Source organism: Panulirus ornatus, chromosome 9 (genome assembly GCF_036320965.1).
Source record: "Panulirus ornatus isolate Po-2019 chromosome 9, ASM3632096v1, whole genome shotgun sequence".
In the NCBI taxonomy this organism is placed as follows: Eukaryota; Metazoa; Arthropoda; class Malacostraca; order Decapoda; family Palinuridae; genus Panulirus; species Panulirus ornatus.
In genome coordinates, this window is record NC_092232.1 from 5,100,690 (window position 1) to 5,118,814 (window position 18,125).

The 18,125-nt window shown below is 38.9% G+C and overlaps 1 protein-coding gene across 16 annotated transcripts in view; it reads right to left on the reverse strand.

Moving 5' to 3' along the window:
• The window catches only part of pum (pumilio), a 522,382-nt gene that overhangs the window by 85,398 nt on the left and 418,859 nt on the right, over positions 1 to 18,125 (reverse strand). For 13 of the 16 annotated variants that reach the window (XM_071664569.1, XM_071664577.1, XM_071664574.1 and 10 more), the window contains 6 exons: positions 14,049 to 14,129; positions 5,198 to 5,403; positions 4,888 to 5,058; positions 4,586 to 4,682; positions 3,951 to 4,091; positions 3,269 to 3,743 (listed from right to left, as the gene is read on the reverse strand). In XM_071664569.1, the coding sequence (XP_071520670.1) occupies positions 3,269 to 3,743; positions 3,951 to 4,091; positions 4,586 to 4,682; positions 4,888 to 5,058; positions 5,198 to 5,403; positions 14,049 to 14,129 (1,171 nt within the window). The remainder of the gene's footprint in view (positions 1 to 3,268; positions 3,744 to 3,950; positions 4,092 to 4,585; positions 4,683 to 4,887; positions 5,059 to 5,197; positions 5,404 to 14,048; positions 14,130 to 18,125) is intronic. The other 3 variants (XM_071664578.1, XM_071664570.1, XM_071664579.1) reach the window with 2 other exon arrangements.

Sequence of the window (18,125 nt, forward strand, 5' to 3'; positions counted from 1 at the left end):
TACCACACCGCTCCAATTCACTCTATTCCTTGCCCTCCTTTCACCCTCCTGCATGTTCAGGCCCCGATCACACAAAATCTTTTTCACTCCATCTTTCCACCTCCAATTTGGTCTCCCTCTTCTCCTTGTTCCCTCCACCTCCGACACATATATCCTCTTGGTCAATCTTTCCTCACTCATCCTCTCCATGTGCCCAAACCACTTCAAAACACCCTCTTCTGCTCTCTCAACCACGCTCTTTTTATTTCCACACATCTCTCTTACCCTTACGTTACTCACTCGATCAAACCACCTCACACCACACATTGTCCTCAAACATCTCATTTCCAGCACATCCATCCTCCTGCGCACAACTCTATCCATAGCCCACGCCTCGCAACCATACAACATTGTTGGAACCACTATTCCTTCAAACATACCCATTTTTGCTTTCCGAGATAATGTTCTCGACTTCCACACATTCTTCAAGGCCCCCAGAATTTTCGCCCCCTCCCCCACCCTATGATCCACTTCCGCTTCCATGTTTCCATCCGCTGCCAGATCCACTCCCAGATATCTAAAACACTTCACTTCCTCCAGTTTTTCTCCATTCAAACTCACCTACCAATTGACTTGACCCTCAACCCTACTGTACCTAATAACCTTGCTCTTATTCACATTTACTCTTAACTTTCTTCTTCCACACACTTTACCAAACTCAGTCACCAGTTTCTGCAGTTTCTCACATGAATCAGCCACCAGCGCTGTATCATCAGCGAACAACAACTGACTCACTTCCCAAGCTCTATCATCCCCAACAGACTTCATACTTGCCCCTCTTTCCAAAACTCTTGCATTTACCTCCCTAACAACCCCATCCATAAACAAATTAAACAACCATGGAGACATCACACACCCCTGCCGCAAACCTACATTCACTGAGAACCAATCACTTTCCTCTCTTCCTACACGTACACATGCCTTACATCCTCGATAAAAACTTTTCACTGCTTCTAACAACTTTCCTCCCACACCATATATTCTTAATAACTTTATACTTGATATCAAAATTCTTTACCCTAGACAGAGGACCTTAACAAACCTGAGCAAGTTGCTCTCAAGTTCAGCATATTTGGGTTATGCTGAAATAGTTTCAACTGTAAACACTGTTCAACAGATTATTTCACTTCAACTGTAAACACTGTACAACAGATTTTTTCAAACAGCTTGCTGAAAGTGACCATAATCACTCACCTGATGAACAACATCAAATTCCATAAATTCTAAAAAATAGAAGCCCACAGATATCATAACACTCTCCAAAATGCAGTCTGTCAGAAGTGTGAGTGTCTGGGGAGTTTGGGAGATGAGTCTTACTATTTGCTAATGACACAACACTAGAGACAGATTCAAGCAAGAAAATCCACAAGCTGGTTTCTAAATTTGGGAGTCTGTATAAAGGGAGACGGGTGAGAAGAAATGTGAATGAAAGCAAGGTGATTGAGTTTAGTAGTGCAAAAGAAGGTTGGTTGGGGTATGATTATGAATAGAGAAAACTATGAGAAAGTGAAGCATTTTAGATACTGGAAGTGGATAAGGCAGCAAATGGAACTAACAGAGCTGAAGTGAGCCACTGGGTGGGTTTGGGTAAGATCCTGGATGCAATAAGGAATGTGTGGAAAGAAAGGTAACTGTCTAGGAGGGTAAAGATGGCACATATGAAAGTATGTACAGTAGTCCCAACATTGTTGTTATAAGGATGTGAGACTTGAGCGCTAGATGAGAATGTATGTATGAGAGTGAATGAGCTGAATATGAAATGTCTGGAAGACAATATGAGGTGAGAGGAGGGTTGATTGAGTATAGAATGATAGTGTAAGAGAATGGTAAGGTAATAATAAGAGTATGGTTGAAAGAGGTGAAGAGGGTGTGCTGAAAAGGTTTGGAGGAATGAAAAGAATGGGTGGGGGGAATTTCACAAAGAGGGTATGTGTCAGAAGTGGAAGGGACAAGTAGAGGCCAAATTGGATATGAAAGGACAGAGTGGAAAATGTTCTGAGTACTTGGGCCTTGAACTATCAGGAGGGTATAAGGAGTGCTCAAAATAGAGTGAAATGGAGCAATGTGGTTGCTTTGTTGCATTCAACAAGACAACTTGTGTGTGGATGTGGGAAACTGAGTCATTTCTTCCATCTGTTTTGGTGCTGCCTTGCTAATGCGGGCAATGGTGAAAAATGATAAAATATACATTATTCTGCCTGCACTTGGTTATACCATGAGTGAAAAGTCTTCTTTACGGGAGGTGTATCATTATAACTGGAAGAAAATAGGTACAATCTTATGAAGGAAATCTACGCTGCTATAAATACAGAAAAATGCACTGACTGCTGTGTGCCTCAGGTATGGGATTTTCAATGAAACAACTAGCTATCAATTGTCCAGATATTTCTGGAACGTATATAATTTGATGGTCATATTTGAACACTATTTCCCGTGTTAGCATTATAGCACTATGTACAGACAAAGAAAGGCCACATCATCTGCTCACATCCATTCTCTTGCTATCATGCATAATGCACTCAAACCAAAGCTCTCTACCCACAACCAGGCACCACAGACCACTTGAACTATGGAAAATACAGCAGTAATAATAAACATGTGGTCAACTAGAACTGGGTGCCCAAAAGAGTACTAACTTGTGAAAAAGGGACTGTCCTGCCTCACCCTGGTAGGTCTTACCTCTGAGCTCAACTGTCCTCTCTCACCCTGATAGGTCTTACCTCTGAGCTCATTCACCAAGATATCACTTGGTCTGCTACACATTCTCAACTCCACACAAATCCTATAAAGATTATTGATTCTTATTTTCTCCCTTGCTTCTACTCTTCTCTGTAAACATAATCCTTCTCTTCCTTCGAACTTTTCCTAATTCTCTCCTGATTTCTTACATTTATGTTGTTTTTTATAAACATTTCCTAAATATATTGTTTTCAAACACACTCCAGTTTTTTACTGCAAGCAGCAGGTAATGCATTTACTTAAATGACATCCAAATCTACAAGATTATTTACTTAATGCTGAGAACACTTGAGTGAAATCTTTGCCATATTTGGTGTGGATATGGCTGAAAACCATAACTTTTGAGGATGTTAAAAAAGCAACCCTACCCTAACTATTGAAAGCTACACTAAGTATATACATGGATAGACAAAAAATTATGATACATAATTTCCATAAAATGGTTAATTACTCCTTTTACACTCTTCCAAGGATTCTATAACTTACATACCTTGAGCCATGCTGGTCTTGGCTAAACTCCACAATATGATTGGCCAAGTCTCTCAACTGAAGATTCGGAAAGCGGTTGTTGCGAAAGTCTTCAAGCAGGCGTGAACGACCAGTGCATTTGTCCAGACTCAAATTACGTTTTAAAGGTGGGAATAATGATGACGGCCCACCAGAGTTGAACATGCCATTAGTAGAGCCATTACGGAACTTGGCCTCTGCTCCAGGTGCAGCCGAAATGACACGGTTACCAGACATGAGAGCCCCAAGGGGAAGTGCTGAGGAGGTATTACTCAGGCTGGGTGGTGGAGTAAGACTACCTGAGGTTAGACCAATTGGTCCAGGAGATGCTGTTACTGTCCCTAGAGCTCCATAGTTGCTTGTCCATTTAGCACTTCTAAAATCTTGTGATAATGGGGATAAAACTGACGTAGTACGGTCAAGAGAATCACGCCGCCCCATACTACTACCACCCAAACCTGCAAAAAGAAAAATATTTCTAAGCTTTATTTGACTTCAAATATCAAGTCAAGTTGATGATAAAATCACTTTACTCCATTTAAGCTTTAACGATGCATCTCTCAAACTAGAAAGCAACAAGAGAAACGAAGAATCCAATTCTGATAACATGTATTCAATAAGTCGCATAATTCAATGTTAAAAAGTTGTTAATTGACTGAACTTACCACCACCTAAATTGCCAATAGCAGGGGATCCAATGGTGCCCAGGGTGCTATTGCCAAAACCTAGACTACTAGTTTGCAGACCCAACGAGTAGTTGTTGCCTGTTAGTGCATTGGAAGTCTGCAGGCCTTGCGATAGGGAATCTGCAACAATGAGAAACGAACCACACGCTATAATCATCTATGATGTACTGCTGCATTACAGGATGCACTTATCAAACAAGATCAAGGTAATACTGTGGTTTTACAGTTCCAGCTACTCTTAAAAACTTAGCAAGTTACAAATTAAACGAAAACACCTGACAATGAATAATTTACACTCTTAGAGCACAGTATATCCTTGATGCCAGTTTGTATTGTCTGTGTATGTCCATTTCTTCCCCCCCTGCAAAGGGGACAGTGTAGCAGTGTTATTAGTATCACATTCAGTAAACGTTTTTTGAAGACATGCAGACTTAAACTGGCCAGTTCATATGGACTTTATAATTAGTAACTTAGTTCTTAACCAATGAATGGTCAATTATTTGCTGATCCAAATCCATAATTAACTGGCCAATAAGCTGGTTGTTATTGGGGATTTTCTGATGTTAGCTTTCACAACATACACTATTCATACAGATTACACTTGACATGCATACCAGCAAGTGTGCTCCCCGTGAAGGTCTGGCTGTTATTGAGGCTCGGAGTTTGGCTATTGTTGTACAGAGATGCTGGTGGTGTTCCAATCTGAGGAGCCTGGAAATACAAAGTAAACAGTCTCAAACATTACTGGGAAAAAATCTCAGGTGTCCTACCCTACATATTGATGTAACATGGGATATGGTATGAAAAAAATTATCATTTATGATCATTACTCATGATTATAAAGCAATTGGTTTACACAAAATGCAACAATTATAGCCACAGAACACAAATAAATTATCTACAAGATGCTCAGTACCTGGTTGCTTAAAAGGCGCATGTTGTTGGCAGCAGCAGCCTGGGCACCACTGGCACCATTGATAAGGACTGGCGCAGGAGAGACCAATCGAACTGGGGCTCCATTGCCAACACCTCGGAGGTTTCCCATCAATACTGCACCATTTTGGTCGTAGTAGGCTGGGATCACCTGCTTCAGAAATGAAATATTACCATAATAATTACTTGCAAGAATGCTTTTCACATTCTCACTACATTTTGAAAATCAGTTACAAATTAAATCAAAATACAAGGAGCATCAAGTTTTGAAATAGCCTGAAGTTGGTACACACCTGATACTGAGAGAGGGCACCCTGCATGTTGCCTGCTGCAGCAGCTGATGCAGCCAAGTTACCATTACTTTGGCTAGTAACTTCACTAGTTTGAGATGGGGAGATTGGTCGTCGTGGCTGGCCACCAGGGCTCTGCTGCTGGATAATGTTTGCTGGATAGACACCCCAATGAACCCCATAGTACTGAGGAATCACTGCTGTTGGACCTAACAACAAAATTTACCAATATATTAATTTATTGTTCTGTTTAATGAAATATCATCTAGACAGTCTAAGGCCTATAAAATGTATGAAAAAAAAATTGCCTTTATTGACCATAACCCTTAAACTAGTAACAGCAATTAGCACAAAATCCATCTCAACACAGCTGATGATCCATTCTTCACCCCTACTAATTCTCACTGTGCAACTAAGACAATGACCCCTACAGGACCCCATCTGTATGTGTACATCTTATAGTATGGAAATCTTAGCCATAGTTGTACAGATTGCCTCTTCCCACCAACTTTCAAACCTGAAACTGTGCTTCATCATTATGAAGAGGTGTCTTATATCCTAAGCAACTGTAATTAATATCGGAAAAAAAATATCTTTCGAGTGCTAATCACATATATGTCTGTGGGGACTCTCATCTTACTTATGTTGTTGGTTGCCTTTCCTGACACAATTCAAAATGACAAGAGCACTTTACTGGCATGTAGAGATGCCTGATGTCACAAGCAACTACAATCAGCACCAGGAGAGAATCCTTGTTCTTTAAGTACTGATATCACACGATAGGCACATGAAGGATAGGTACATGTGTATATATGTATATGCATCTATATGTGCATATGTGGGCGTTTATGTACATACATGTGTATAAATGTTTCCTTGCGCTACCTCGCAAACGTGGGACATGGCAGTTAAGTATAATAGAATAAATAAAACAAATCACACGATTTGGGAAGGTATGGTCCTTGAGTATGCCCCATATTAAATATAGTCTATTGAGCACTAATTACTGTGAGAAGGATTTGGTGGACATTAAACTATTAGCACTAGGAAAAAATCTTTGTGTACCAGTAATCTACTAGCCGTGAAAAAGAAAAAACATGTATGAGTCCGCTAGAGTCAATAAACACATGATAAGCTGATCTAGCACAGCTCAACAAATTCAAATGTTCATACAGCAATAAATACTGATAATTTGCTACAAAAAATTTCCTTTTTCTTAAACTTTCCTGAAATTTTTGAATTTTTTGATAAACCTCAACCCATGGAAACCCCCTAAATTTTCCGGGTTCAGCATTTAAGAGGTAAAGTACTCCTCTAAAATGTAAAACACTTCAGCCCCATTCCAGTCTAAGAGCTTACAGATATCTCTAACAACACCAGGTTACACTATAAAATCCCATGGTATCCATCCCAAAACCCACAAGACCATGCAACTCTTTCTTACACCAGCCTATATTCCTACTATCTACTATCTGATTGACAACAAAATAAATCAGAAAATTTCACTGTCATCTCCCCAGCTTGGCTTTAGTTCCATCAATTCTACAACACTGAACACAAACCTCACACAACATAGCTTCGATGGCTTTGACACTCCCCACTCCTGCACAATACTTGTGGTAACATATCAATAAAGCATTCAACACTTTCACCCACCCAACCTCACACAAATGATCTTCAACATCATCCTCCATAACACCATCAACAAAGCATTCACCACTCCACTGCCTTACCTCACAAGAAAGATCCTCATCATCACTTTAAAAAAAAAAAAAAAAAAAAAAAAAAAAAAAAAGGGACCTACTTAATAACTGCATGCAAAGCCAGTCATTCACAAAACTTCACCTACAAAACACTTAAACCTTACAGTGGAGTCCCCGAAGTGCATTCTATCCCCAACCCTCTTTAAACCCTCCCTCCTACAATTCTTCCATTATCCCCACAGAACACAACATGAAAGTATTGTCATGTGCAGATGACCTCACAATCACATCACAGAACCCTAATGCTACCCAAGCAACAGCATGCAACACTACTTCATGCAACTATAACACTGCCTTAAAAAAAATCAAATACACTGCCAATCATTTTTACTTCTGTTAGATATAAATCCCACCAGCATCCTTCTGTCATCCTAAATGGCTAACCACTCCCACCTAACAATACCCCAAAAATAGGAGTCATTGCTTATGAAACACATCATATTCACTACCCAAGCCACAAACATGAACACAATGGCCATAAACAAACACACTTAGAACAGGGAATGGTATTACACGAAGACAAAAAATGATCATCTTAGTATCCTGTACATACAATTCATCCAATCCATGCCTCAAGTACACTTTATCTACCTGGTCACCTAACCTGAAGGGGGGGGGGGGGTTTCAATGGCAGCCTAGCCACCAGAGATGTTTGTTCATCTGACAACGAAAGAAAAATACTTCCATCCTAGTTTCACCTTATTACACTAACAACTCATTTTTTGGGGACACCAAACCACTTCAGTATCACCCAACAACCTCAAAGAGAAGTAAAAATCTGACCCCTGCCTCTCCACAAAAAGCTACACTCTCAGATCTCCTCTCCCCCAACAAACAAAACAATGACAAAAAAAATATGCAATGAAATGACCTGACAAACACTAAATATTTATATGCCTTCCTGAACCAGTCTCAAATACCATACAACCAAGCCATCACCTATCAGAAGTAAACTCCCTTGACTGTGCTTACCGCCACATCTCATTCTTACATAACACATTGTCCTCACGTATTTCATTTGTGACACACCCACCCTCTTCAGTCCCTCTGCATTCTGGGCCCCAAGACCAGCTTCCATAAAACATAGCTGGGACTGATATACTCTCATTTATTCTCATTTTTGCATTAACAGACCTTAATCTCTCATTTCACAAACTAATAAAGCATCCATGACCATTGCCCCATCAACCACCTAAGATTAAGCACTCATAATTTCATCTGCTATGATGTCCACTCCTTAATACCTAAGGACTCTTTTTTCCTCTGAGGTCTTCCTATTCAAACTCAAACTTAAACTTGTTTACATTGTCTCTTAACTTACACTTTCACACATACTCACATACTTCTGGAGTTTTTGTCAAACCTGCCACCAAAGCCATGTCATATGCAAACAGCAACCTACTCACCTTCCAAGTCACCTTCCCACTCCCTACGTATTGTAGACCTAACCCTCTCTCCTGAGCCCTCACATTTACTTCCCTTATCACCATGTCCATGAAAAATTAAAACTTATGGTGGTATCACACACCCTAAACATATAAAATAACCTCCACCTAGATCGACTTACCCTCCTCCTTTCCTACTCTCTCTCGCACACAAAGTATGTGGTAAAAGAAGACAATAAAAGAGCAGGGGCAAGACAAGATATAAAGAGCAAAATATAATTGCAGAAACTACTGGAAAGTGGACTCCAGTAGCCAGGAACCAGGGATTTGAGGAGAGAGGTTCTGTAAAAATTTCCAATAAAGTAGTAGAGGCATGAGTGCCTCATGCCTCAAACACAGAGGGAACAGTACGAAAGAGGAAGGGATGGTTTTGTAAAAAGTGTCATATAGCAAAAGAGCTTTGAGCTTAGTGGCAAAAACATTTGCAAAATAAAAGGTACAAGACAGCATAAAATGGGTATACCTGGATGAAAAAGGAGGAACAATGACACTTTGAAAGGAATATTGTGGAAAAGACTGGTAAAAATCTAAAACTTTTCCATAATTCTATCATGAGTTAATCAGTTAGAGAGCAGTTATTCAGGCAAAGGGATTCAGGAAGAAAAATGGAAAGGACAGTGTAAGCATATGTATGGAACTGAATAACAAGTTCAACATTGATATGGAAAGGAGAGGAGGTTTTGGAAATCATTGAGATATCTACAAAAGATATTAAAAGAACACTAAAAGGATTCGACTCATACATGGCTCAAAGTCCTGATATAATTTCACTATATGAGCTGAAGATGAGTGCAGATACATTATATAAACCTCTTGAATTACTGTTCAAAATGTTGCTGAAGAGAGGCAAAGTGCTAAGGGAATGGAAAAGGGCAAATGTCATACCTATATATAAGGAAACTGGGAAGTCACTGAAATACAGACTGGTCTCATTGAGATTATCAGAAAGCAAGCCGATGACTTTCTACAGAGAAGAAATTTCCCTAGTGAGAGACAGTATGGTTTTGGGCAAAGGAATCGTATGTTACTAATCTCTTTGAGTTCTACAACACAGTGAGCTATACTAGACAAGAGGGAGGACTGGGTGGATATTCTGTATCTATACTAATTGAAACTGTGCTGCATGGGAGGCTAGGAAGTTGGATCCACGGTGGAGAGAGAGAGAGAGAGAGAGAAAGAGAGAGAGAGAGAGAGAGAGAGAGAGAGAGAGAGAGAGAGAGAGAGAGAGAGAGAGAGAGAGAGAGAGAGAGAGAGAGAGATTGAGAGAGAGAGAGAGAGAGAGAGAGAGAGAGAGAGAGAGAGAGAGAGAGAGAGAGAGAGAGAGAGAGAGGAGGAGGAGTAGTATGGGGGAAGAATACTCCTATGATGGAGAGGTTTTCTCTGTGGGAGAAAACAGAGGTCACATTCTGGGGAGCCTTTTCCAAATGAGTTGAGGTGACAAGCAGACTGCCACAGGGTTCAGTTCTGTGCCATTACTTTTCTTGATCTATGTTAAAGACTTGCCCGAAGGTATGGAATTCTACCTGAGTATGTTTCTCAATGCAAAGGTTATGAGGGAAGTGAAAAACAAGGAGGATTGCATCATTTTTCAAGGGGACCCAAAGAGACTCCAAAGTTGGTCCAAAACATGGTTGATGAAATTCAACCACAGCATATGTAAAGCAATGAGGATGGGGACAAAGCAAAAGAAGGCCTTATTCCTTATGGAGTCTTCAGAGGTCTTTATCCCCCACAGCCCGGACTGGGCCCAAGCTGCTGGACTGGGCTGTTGGTCCACCAAGCTACTGGAAGCTGCAGCCCTCAGGCCTACTAAGTACCCATAGCCTGGCTGGTCTGGCACACTTTATAGGTACTCGTCTAATGCATTCTTGAACTTCTCTATCATGCAACCCATCCTGACTCTGATGGTATCTGGTAACATGCAGAAGAGTCTTGGCCTCGTATGTTTTGTGTGTTCTTTCTGTTTCTTTTTTCCTTTTTGTGCATACCATACCTTTGGATTTCAGAGGTGGAATTTTACAGTCTTCCATTCTGTCATGCCAGTAGGATTCTATTTTCAAATATAAGTTGGGAACCATACCTTGTAGGATTTTCCAGGTATAAGTGATGATATACATCTGTGTTCCAGGGAGTGTAACCTCACTGATTTTAGTTATTCCCAGTAATCTAGTTCTTTCTTTATATCAATATAGCAAGAAAGATCTCTGGACACTTTCTAAATAAGCAATTTCACCTGCCTTGTAGAGTGATGTTAGAATAATATCCTCAATGACTGTTCTTTCCTAGTCTTGAAGGTCTGAAGGATCCAGTCTACCATCCTTATGCATGAGGCAACTTTTGTTCTGACGTGTTCATCGAAGGATAGATCATTAGACATTATTACCCTAGTTTATGATAACATCTGTGTCAGTATGCTTTAATGTGGTTTTTGATTTTTTCATTATCCCTATACTGTAGGAGTTGAAATCTATCTTCACTGAAAAGCATGTTGTTCTCAACTGTCTTTTTGCAGCCTTTTAGTATCACCTATTGATGTGATTTTCATACTCAATCTTGTATCATCTGCAAAAGATATGGAATTGTGGCTAGTGTTTGTATCAATGTCAGATATAGGAAAAAGGAACAGGAGGGGTGCAAGTTCAGTTCCTTGGGGGACTGAGCTTTTCACTTAGGAGGCACTGGATATGGCATGGTTTACAACTATGTGTTATGATCTATTAGTTAAAAAGGTGTGTATATCTATCTCCCAATTTTTCTGGTTATTCCCAGCTTTCCTATCTAATGTGCTATAACATCATGGTCACATTTATCAAATCTGCAAAGTCTGTATAAATCATGCCAGCAATGTCTTTGTTTTCCGGAGCTTTAATAATCCTCCCATAATAGTCAAGCAACTCAGAGAGGCAAGATCTCACCGTGAAACTACTCCCGTAATAGTCAAGCAACTCAGAAAGGCAAGATCTCACCCTGAAACTACATTGACCTTAGTTAGGTTGCTTGTTAACTTCCATAAATTCAGTCAGCCTGTCTCTCATGACTCTTTTGAAGATTTCATTGATGTAAGATGCTAATGCTATTGGTTTACAGTTTCTGGGATTGCTTTACTCCCACCTTTATCGAGTATGGCAATGTGAGCCAGTTTCAGACTCTTGGGAATTATGCTAGAATCTAGACTTTTTTCTACAGAATATCAATACAGTGCACAAGCTAGAGGTGTCTTGAAATTCTTTATGAAAACTGAGAGCATGGGAATGCTCCCACTAGCCCTCTCAAAACCTTTTTTTTTTTTTTGATGAGGTGATATCTTCTATGCATGCACTTGGGGGATTACTGTCTAGGAAGAAGTCTGCTAAGTTATTTATTTTTAATGTTTTTGGCTACATGAATAGCAATTCATATAGCCTTTTAAAAATATCACTCCTCTTGGCAGTCATCTTTAAGTTACCTTCTGTTCTGAATGGGCAAATGGAGTTTGAGGTTCTGGATTTGCATTTTGCACATGTATAAAAGTATTTCCAGTTATCTTATTCAATTTGTGGCTTTTTCTTCTATTTCCAGTGTTTCATATAACATTTCAAGTTTATGGTGTAAGTCTAATAATTCATTTGATAGGTTTTCTTTCTTTTCTGGGTGAGCTGCAGCTTCTTTAAAAGATCTGCCATCTCTCTCACCTCCAGCAAAATGCTCGTCTTTCTCGTTCTATTCTTGACCTTTTATGCTTTCTTCTACCTGGTATAAGTAGGTTGCATGACTGGAGTACCAAACTGGCCATGTCATTTAGACATTCCTCCTCTGTTTTGGAACTTAGCAGGGTTTCCCATTATGTCAGAAACATCTTATTTATCACATATGCCTTTACTTTTTTTACTATCAAAACTAAAGTTATCGAAAACAACACTGTTTCAAGAGTTACACTAGTCAGTTGAACGTAAAAGATTGTTTTTATTTCAATCTGGCTGTGATCAGAGTATAAGGTGTAATATCACATATTAGGTCCACAATGTTTGAGAAGATTACTTTCAGAATGTTATTTCTTCTGGTTGGTTTCATTATTTGTTGGCTGTGGGAGAACTTTTCACATAGTCCAATAAATCTCTTTTTTTGTGGCTGTTCATCCGAGCTGCTTCCAGTGTCAGTATTTTTCACTTCAATGTTATTTTCTGCTCACCTTCATTTAATGTAAGGTAGGCTTAAGTCTCCTATGACAAGCACATTTGGGACTAGATTTCTGAGGAGATCAAGACATGATTCTAAGTTCTTTATTTGTTCCGTAAATTCATAAGGCTATACATCAGATGGTCTATAGATTAGTGTAATGACCAGGTTTGGGTTTTCAATCTTGACAACAAGTGTACAGTCCAACTCCTTCACACGATTTTCTAGTCTTCTCCAACTGTACAGGTTGTAATCTGGGATCCATACCTCACTACTGTTATGGTCTTCTGGGTGCATTTCAGTGAAAGCTGCAAATACTGCACTTGATTCGTCTAGCAAGCCACTTATAAATGGGAATCTATCTGTTCTATACAATTCAAGTCATTGTATGTTGGCATATATAAAGGACATGATATGGCTTGTCTCTATTGTTTTGGGAGGTTAATATGTGCAGTTTTGCTGAATCTGGCAAAGAGCTTTCAGTTCCTCATTATTCTGAAGAGGAGCCACTGTAATTTCCTCCCAGGGTAGTTCTTCCCTGCCTCTGTTTGGCTCTTTGTCTGTCATGAAAAAAAAAAAAAAAAACATGTACTTGACAGGTATGAGGATAAGTCACATTGTCCCTGATATGTGGTGGTTCTCACAATACTCAGTCAAGTACGAGGTGAGGACTCAACTAATTAGTCATGTGCTGAACGTGGTTAACACTTAAAGGTTTCAAGACAACAAGTTTTGCTGTTAATATGCTGATTCAAAAATATAAAATCTAAAAATAGACAATTCAGTTTTTCGATCTCCATACCAAAAAAGAAGATGGAGTGTGGAAATTTCTGAGGTTTTACCTCAAAATATATTTCATTCAATATAAGTCATTCCAAATCTTATTTCTGAGAACAGCACCTAGCAGATATCATCGGTTTTAGTTTTTCATTATGGAGAAATGCTTGGGGCACAGACATTGAATACATCTAAATAATTTGCAGACTGTAAAATCACCTTTAAACCTACATATCCCTTGAGCATGAATGCTAATACATGCATTCAAACATACAATAATAAAAAAACACACACACACACAAAGTTTCCAAGGAGAATAGGCAGGTGGAGATGGTGAATAATATTAAAGGATATCAAGCAGCATACTTAATTTTAGTTATAACAGCAATCTGAGAAATTAGAAATTCCAATTATCAGTAACAGTGCAAGAGTACAGTAATATGACTCACTTTAAGAATAATAAGCACTACTTTCTACAATTAACATTTTGTAGTGAAGCATCATCTAATAAAATGGAGCATTTCAATAGTATACAACTGAAACAAGTGTGATAATCAATTCTAAGCAGAAAATACAGGATGACAGAAAGAATAAAACTAATGCAGTAAAACTAGGTTCATCACTAATTTAGTGAATAAAGATGATAGCAACCAAACCAGACCAGATCAAACACTATGCTCTTAAGACATGCAAAAGGGTTACAGAAATACTTACCAGTTATAAGAGTGCCAACATATGGTTCCTGAGTATTGATCACATACGGCGCACTAAAGGCTCCTGGTGGTGCTGCTAGCCCTGTCAATGAAAAACAAATGAGTAGAATAAAGATGACTTACTGTAATAGAATAAATACTTTAATAAGGAAGAGGGGCAACTATTCACTGAAGATATGCTAATGGCAAATTATTTGATATACTCTCCCACTCTCTTAGTCTACAACTAAAAACCTGGTGTACAAATATTGCTCACAGCTCCAAAATGAGCTCTTGAGGGAAAATCCTCACTTGGCCCCCTTCTCTGTTCCTTCTTTTGGAAGAGTAAAAACTGGAGGGGAGGATCTTCCGCCCCCTGCTCCCACCTGTTTTAGTCATCTTCTATGACATGCAGGGAATACAAGGGAAGTTGGTGACTGAGTTTGGAAAAGTATGTGAAAGGAGAGAGTTGAAAGTAAATGTGAATAAGAGCAAGGTTCGTGAACTCCTTGTAGGAGGAGAATGAGGTGTATTTGAGAAAGGAAGCGATGAACGTCGGTTTTGTTACTTTTGTACAAAAAATCTATATATAAAGAAACTGTATTACTGTATTCAACATTTATGGAATTACAAGCACATGCAATAAAGCTACCAGAAAAGTATTATGGGGAGTTTTGCTCCTCGAATTTGAGTACTATTGGCTGCTGAAAGTTGTTTGTGGCTTTTGTGAGAATAAAATGGCTATCAACATGTGGTTCAAAATAGAAATGTCTGTGTTAAGGTTATGTAATGTTACTATGGTTACTCATCATATCTACTGGAGGGGTAACTACACGAGGTAGTGTGTGATTAAGGAGACTGTCATGTACTGTTGAACCTTAGTGTAAAAGAATGAATGTGTCCACAGCTGTTATGTCTAGATGCTGCTCTCTCAACTACATCAAATTTGAGGTAGACAGAATTGTACACTGCTCTGAACATGTATGTGTAGGTGGAAGAAATGCAAATATATGCAAGTAATGGTAAAGCTTTTGTTTCTGTTAGAGATCCTCTGCAATATCAATATGAATAAGGGATAGCTAAAGGTTTTCAATAAAGCAAAGTATTTGGGAGTGATGAGTATGGACTACACTGGGAAAGCCAAGGTAGACAGTAAAGTTATGCAACAGAGAATTTGACATGCACTGATAGCTTTAGTCAATGTTAAAATTTGAATATAAATTATGGAAGAAGTATGAATGATGGAGGACTTGCCCTCAACCTGCTGTCTAGATAACCTTATTTCTTTCAAGTCAGGAAAAAAAAAAAAAAAAAGACCAGTGAAGAAAGACAACTTATGCAACGAGACAAGAATTAAAAAAACATAATGACTGGAGAGGGAAGGACTTTTTCCTACGTTGGAAAATACGAGCATACACAGGTGCAAGTTCAGATACACAATCTTACAGTAGTGGGGATGGATGCCATCAGGATCATAAGCTTTGCTTATGTCTAGAAAAACACTTTTCAGATGCTTCTAAAAGAGATTAAAGCAAGAGGCATAGGATTAGTATAAGGAGCAGCAAGGGGCAAGGGAATGCTACAGTCATCTGAGGTAGAGTCAGAGGAGAACTGAGTACCAAGGAGATTTGCTTTGTCTACAGAAGAGACAGCTATAGTACTGTCAGAACTGGAAAGTGAAGGAAAGGTGGACCAAAAAAAAAGCTGTTGGTGATGCCCTAAGCTGCAGACTAGAAAGACCTCTCACTGGGCAAAGTGGAGAGGTTACTGCACTTCCTTTGAATATAGAAACGATTTGCCTTCCAGTTAACATATTGTAATGATTATGGGCATTAAAATGCTCAATGGGAGTTGGAGGATGGAGAGTTCTTCCAAGCCTGAATGGCCACAGAACAGGAATGGCTGAACCATGGACTGGAGGAAGAGGGGATAAATGCTTCCATTTAATCAACAACATTTGCTATGTATTTGGTGAAGAAGAAAAAAGGATCACCACATACAAGACACTAATTTACCCACGGATTATCCGAAAATAATTTTGTTTTACCCATGGAATATCCGAAATTAATTTTGTAAGTTATTCCATTCCGCTTTGTTGAGGTACCAATATTTATGTTGAGAAGAGGCTGCAGTAGGGGGAAGTGCCATTAAAATAGAAATACACAAAACATTGTGACCAGATAAACCAACTGGGGAAGAGGCTGTGTAACTAAAGCTCAAAGTATTGGAGGTTAAAAACAGATGAAGTTAGATATTAGAAATATACATAGAGGAAATGCTTTTAGGATGGTATGGCCATACAAATTGTATGGCAGATGACAAATGGGTGAAGTTTTTGATAATATAATGGAGTGCAAAATAGGAAAGTAATGGTCAGATACAGTGTAGGAAATGTCTACACAATGAGGATGCCAGAGGGATGACTGGTGACCTTGTGAACTGGAATGAATGGTAGTTTGAATTTTTTTAATCAGCCAAGTGTACAAAGTGAAAATCTAAGACGAGATTCTATTAGCGTGAAGCGTCATCTTTCACTTTCATTCAACAGTGGCATCTGTCAGCTACTGAGTGATGTGTTTACATTCATTCACCCACCCATACATAGCCTGTCATTGCTTACACAATGTATTAGGCTTTTTACTGATGCCATGTGAAACCATCCCATGCCTTGCTTAGAAAACCTGAAACTTTATTCTGAACTTACCATAACATACTGATCAAAGGTACTTTAGAAAAATAAGCATTACCTAACTTCTTATATTTCACTTGCCAATCTAATAAGTTGGTAAAAATTTCCTTTAAAGACAAAGCCATTAAATCAACACATCTTCAGTCAATTCAGAATTACAAAACAATCAGGATGTGGATGCAGTCTCCTCCATAAATACATAAACTTACATTATTCAAAACATTGTTGCCTAATCGCTTCCTCTTCAGCCAAGTTCTCCCAATCCATGTCTACCTCACTTATGGTATTTCTTTCCATTCCCTTTCATTATGGATATATTCTTCATCAATCTTTCAAGTATTCAATCTTTCCATATGACCCTGACTACTAAAATTATCTTCTCTTCTTATACAAGCAAAAGCAGTCCCTTATGCATCCAACCCTCTCCTATCATTAACTGTGTTCATAATGCTATGGAGTGGTTCAGGTACATACAGGATCTCAAGCTACTCTTAAAGTCATAGCCAATATGCTGAAGCAGAACATGAATTTCTACACTAATGCAAGTGCTTCATACTTCTTCACATAACACACAAAAGTAATTTGTCTAGATACCAAAGTATCCATTCATACCAACTCTGTATACAAATATATTTATTGCATTTAATCCCAAATCATTCCTCTGGCATCCTCTTCTGAAATATTTTGAAGCGCTACTAATTCTCTCTGGATTCATACATCTCGTCCACATTCTATCTCTCCTTGTCAATCTTAACAATACTACAGCATCATATCTGCTGTGTATACTTCACTTTTTAAATAAATGACATGGCATGGGCAGAAACATGCCCTAGTCATGGCTTTCTAAGATGAAAGAATGAAGTAAACTATGGCTCCTTTGGTTTGTTGACCTGACCTTTGGAGGTGGGTGGGAAAAGGGACAGACAAAGGGAGACGAATTCCACAGCTTTGCTGTTAAAGGGAAAGAGGTGGTATCCAAATGGTAAATCCTTACGAGGCTAGTCTCCACACAAAAATGGGAAGCAGCAGCCAGATTTGTAACAATAGGTTGGGGGGGGGCAGCGGCATTATAATGGTTAGTCCTAAGGACACTGGTCTCTAGACACAATTAATGGACCCAGTGCATACCAACAGGTTAAAGCCTTTGTGACAGGTGACACAGATAACATGAAGGAGTGTATGTATCAGCTATCAGCTCTAATGTTTTATTTTTTCTATTTATTATACTTTGTTGCTGTCTCCCGCGTTAGCGAGGTAGCGCAAGGAAACAGACGAAAGAATGGTCCAACCCACCACCATACACGTCCACACACACACACACACGTCCACACACGCACATATACATACCTATCCATTTCAACATATACATATATACATATACATATACATATACATATACATATACATATA